The 5,142-nt window shown below is 47.0% G+C and overlaps 1 protein-coding gene across 1 annotated transcript; it reads left to right on the plus strand.

Annotated features, from left to right (window-relative positions):
• Positions 1-301: 301 nt before the first annotated feature.
• On the plus strand, positions 302-3,612 carry foxf2b (forkhead box F2b; the record flags this gene model as incomplete). The annotated part of the gene is made up of 2 exons (XM_080505857.1): positions 302-1,289; positions 3,434-3,612. 2 exons carry the CDS (start codon positions 302-304, stop codon positions 3,610-3,612), a joined length of 1,167 nt encoding a protein of 388 aa, XP_080361983.1.
• Positions 3,613-5,142: the final 1,530 nt, after the last annotated feature.

Below are 5,142 nucleotides of genomic sequence, written 5' to 3' on the forward strand. Positions count from 1 at the left end.
GGACACCCAGTGTCCAGTGGTTAACCAGCTCCCACCCAACCCCCGCGCTCTCTCTCTTCCTCCGTCGACAGTGCGTGTACCGGCCGCGCGCGTCAAGGGAGCGCCGCGCGTAACGGGAGAGCCGCGCGTACGGGAGACAGATTGCGCTCCGTTTTCGCGCCGGGGTTCTGTGCGCCAGTGGCGGCGTCAGGCGCTCGCTCAAGGATCGCCGGAGCGCGACATATTCACGACGTCCCTCCCTCCCTCCCTCCCGCCCTCCCTCTCCCTCCGCTCGCCACGCCAGTCGTACGTCAGAGCTGACATGACCACCGAGACCCCTCAGCAGCAGCTGGACCCTCCGCCTCCTCTGAGATCCAGCCCGGCGTCCGGCGTCCTGCACCCCGCCATGCTGAGCCCGCAAGCCGCCGCGGAGAGTTCGTCCGCCGCCGCCGCCGCCGCCGCGAAGGGGAAAAAGACGAGCTCCGGTCTGAGGAGACCCGAGAAGCCTCCGTACTCCTACATCGCGCTGATCGTCATGGCCATCCAGAGCTCGCCCACCAAGCGCCTGACGCTCAGCGAGATCTACCAGTTCCTCCAGGCTCGCTTCCCGTTCTTCAGGGGTTCTTACCAGGGCTGGAAGAACTCCGTGCGACACAACCTCTCCCTCAACGAGTGCTTCATCAAGCTGCCCAAAGGGCTGGGCCGACCGGGGAAGGGCCACTACTGGACCATCGACCCGGGCAGCGAGTTCATGTTCGAGGAGGGCTCGTTCCGCCGCCGACCCCGGGGCTTCAGGAGGAAGTGTCAGGCTCTCAAGCCCATGTACCGCATGATGAACGGCATCGGCTTCGGCGCCTCGATCCTCCCGCAGAGCTTCGACTTCCAGGCCCCGTCGGCCTCGCTGGCCTGCCACGGCAACGGCTACAACTTGGACATGATGGGCAACTCGATGGCCGGGGGCTACGAGGGGCTGAGCGGCGGCCACCACGTCCCCCACATGTCCCCGAGCCCCGGGTCCACGTACATGGCGAGCTGCCCGGTGCCTCCCAGCGGGGAGTACGGGCCGGACAGCAGCAGCAGCCCCGTGCCCTCCTCTCCGGCCATGGCCAGCGCGCTGGACGGCCACTCGCCGTACGGCGGCGCGTCCGCGCACTGGGCGTCCTCCGGCGGCTCGCCGTACATCAAGCAGCAGCCCCTGGCCTCCAGCAGCCCGGCGTCTTCGGGCTTGCACTCCGGCATGTCGCCGTACTCGCTGGAGCAGAGCTACCTCCACCAGAACGGCCGGGACAGCCACTCCAGCGACCTCTCAGGTACACATCTGGATGTGGGCATCCAGCTGCCGCTCGTCAGAAACTGCAGGCCACGCTCGTGCGCGTCGATCTCACCGCATCGCAAATATACATGGAAAAAAATTATAATGTTAGAATTCTAAGAAATTAATGTCTGCTGAGGCCTTTAAAGGGAATTTATACGCGATGTGATTATGTAATGAAATTAGATTTCAAAGGTTTTCCGTCGAGACGTTTCAGCAGCAGTGCAGTTCAACAAACAAGAAGGTCGAAATCAAAAAAACTAAAAGCGCTTAAGGACTGTTTGATAATCTAAGAATATCATCTAACGCCGTTCAGATATTCATCCCAAAAAGAGAAACTGTTTCACTTTGTTTACTTGCTCGTATCAAATAACTCTCGAAAATATAAATATTTTGGTCGGGAGGCTTATTTCCCCTACAGACATTGAGAAAAGAGCAGAAGAAGAAGAAAACAGCAAATTTAGTTTTATTTGGAAAACATTTGATGTCTTCTATTCGTGCTCACATTTAAAGATGGTTTTCAAAATATCCGACGCGTCAACGGGGATCATTTAAGTCCCAGTAATTGATAAAGGGAGGAGGGGGGGGGGGGGACGCGTGTATTTCACGCTGCTTATATTCGCCTCCCCCCCAGTTCTCCCCCCCATTGACTTTCGCCGAACACAGCGAGGCTTCAGTAAAGTCTGGGGATTTTCACCGAGGCGCGTAAAAAGCCGTGCCGGAGCCCGAGAGAGGGGGTCCCGGGGGTTAACCAAACAAAGCCGGAGCAGGTCGGACCACACCGGCGGCGGATTTCAACCGCGGCGCGTCCGCGAGAGGCGGAGGGCCTTTTAGTTCACTGGACGTCGCGTCCGAGCTGAGGTTTTTGACGAGAAATAGAACCGGGCCGGGCCGGACCGGGTCACAAGTGGGCCTGGGACGGTATGTGTGTGTGTGTGTGTGTGTGTGTGTGTTTCTCTCTCTGTGTGTGTGTGTGTGTGTGTCAACCCCCCCCAGCCCGAAAAACACAGTCACATCTGGAGTCCTTATGACCTTGACGAAGCCACACAGATTTCCCATTTATTTTTCTGTTTCTGGAAATAGAAGCTCACTTACAGACACGAATGACGCTCATTGAAATTCTCCTGTGAGGTTTCTTCAAATCAAATGACTTGATAATTGAGGTTAATTCTGCTGAAAAATGAGAACGTTTTAAACAAGAATAAACATGTTTTTAAATAAATAAATAAAAGCAAACGTGACGTGAGAGCGCGGACGTTTACAAAACACATTCTATCCTCGAGGAAATCCGTAATTCCTGATTCTTCCAAAGAAAATATTATGTATTTACAATTTTACAATGACGAGTGCGGAAATGGTGTTATTATAAGGGAGGGAGGGGTCCCAGCAATACATTAAGGAGGAATAATTAGCTGCGTATTGCTGCTGTAAGGGCTTTTATTGTTTTTTCGGAGTTGAAATTCACCTTAAAATGTAATTTGCTCTCATTTGCTGTCAGGACTGAAGTCTGAGGAATCTGCCCATTGACAACGGTACATTGAATAAACATCATACAAGCTACACATAATCTAATACAACAAGACTCCATGCGTCTGTAATGTAAATTCCGGCACTTTAACCGCAAATTGCACAAACTTTCATGAGTATAAGTCAACATTTACAATCAACATGGAAGTGGATTGTTTGTTCTTTGTTTTTATGATTCAATATGAAGGCACAAGGTCACGAGGGGTGATTGTGAAGCGCAATGTTTTAATTCCTGCTTTACACAGAATGTTTGATCTATTAAAACACTTCAACTGTCAGGGACAGGATGAGGTCAAAGATCAACAACTCAACCTGTGAACGTTGAGGAAAAATCAGGCACTTTAATTCACACAATTCATTTAGAATCACTGGTTTGTCATAAGCTTTTCTTCCATATTTGGAACAGCGGATGGGAAATTAGCCTCGTGCTTCTTTTCCTGCAACTTTGTGTGTCAACCTATTAGATTATACACCTTCATTAATGTACATTATTCTGTCTATTTTTTTTTTTAAAAAGGACAGTATCACGGTGCACGGTTTGATCAAACAGATGATTAATTAATGTGACGTCATGATTTAACGGGGTTGTTTTTTGTGTGTGTGTTTGTGCTGCAGTCGGCCTCCCCCGCTACCAGAGCCACTCCTCGGTGTGCGACCGGAAGGACTTTGTGTTGAACTTTAACGGCATCTCGTCCTTCCACCCGTCGGCCGGAGGCTCCTACTACCACCACCACCACCACCACCACCACCACCCGCAGCCCGTGTGTCAGGACATCAAGCCCTGCGTCATGTGAGCTCCGCTGCAGGACCGCGTCCTTTTTAGTTTTATTTTTATTTTTTTTAAAGGATTCCTTCCAGGATTTGCCTCCTTCAAGCAACCAAAGTATATTTTATATTCCTTTTTTTTTTTTTCTTGTTGTCTTTTTTTTTCTCTCCGTTGGACTTGAGAAGAAAAAAAAAATCGATGCATTGAAGGAAATGAATGAAGAAACACAAGGAGCCTTTTTTTATTGTAGATTAAAAAGAGAGAGAGAGAGAAAACCACTTTGCCTTCATGAAGACGTCTTCTTTAAAACGAAGTGTTTGCCTTTGTAAGACGTGCAAACAAATTATATTCCATGTAACTTTGCTCTACTTTATTAGACACACACACACACACACACACACACACACACACACACACACACACACACACACACACACACACACACACACACACACACACACACACACACACACACACACACACACACACACACACACACACACACACACACCGCTTTAGGCTTTCATGAGCTGCAACGACCCCTTTTGCACTTATTGTATAATCCTTTGCCATTAAAAAAAAAAAAAAAAAGAAAAGAACTGTTGTCTTGTAAAATGTTTCAATAAAGCTGTATTATATTTTAGGCTGACATTTATTTAAACCTTCGCCGCATCTTTTGTCTGTAAAAGCTGATTTATACACATTGGGGATCGTGAAAGTAAAGTCATTTGGTTCAAATGTTGATTTTTAGATTTGCTCGTCCATCAAATACTTTGCAGATTAACTCCGTATTGCTAATTTTCTCCTGCTTTATAGGTTAAAAAAAATAGAAAATCCACCTGAAGGATTTATTAGAGGACTTACTTGTTGAATAATCAGTCAGTCTCATTGTGAATATTTAAAAATGAACAACAAACCCTGGCTTTCCTGTATAAAACAGAAGTCAACACGTGCACTAATACACACGTTTTAATAGAAATTAAAGTTTGGTGTTGTTGTTTCTACTGTCGAAGAAATGAAGCAGTTTTACTGTAAAGTCAATGTAATTTAAATATCTGAAGGGAATCTTCACATTTTGTTCACAGCTGTTGTTTATGATGAAAAACGTTTTCAAAAAATTGTAAATTGACGACATGGTATGTTGGACAAGTACCTATTATGTGGTACGTTGGGTGAGATTTCAAAATGACTATGTAGTAAAAACTAGATTGCGAATTTTTAACGAGTTTTAATGGGGGAAACACTTTGATAGTTGTGTCATTTAAATGCCATTTTAGTGTTTTTCAATGTTGTCAAAGAGCAAACTTGTCATCTGCTTACACGGATTCACATTTTGTGGTGAAGTTTCTACGTTTCCAGGCTTACAGCGAGTTTAAAAAGTCAGATTAGGCCTCAAAAAGCCGACGTGTTACAACATGGGAAGGAAAATAATAATAAAATAAACACAAGTGGAAATGAGGTTTGTGCTGCTGGAAGTATCTTTTCACACAAACCTCGAAATAACTGAAAGATATTTTACAACTACAAATAATCTGGAAGTTAAACTGTGTTAAGCTGC

The sequence above is a fragment of the Blennius ocellaris genome, assembly GCF_963422515.1.
Source record: "Blennius ocellaris genome assembly, chromosome: 12".
Taxonomy (NCBI): Eukaryota; Metazoa; Chordata; class Actinopteri; order Blenniiformes; family Blenniidae; genus Blennius; species Blennius ocellaris.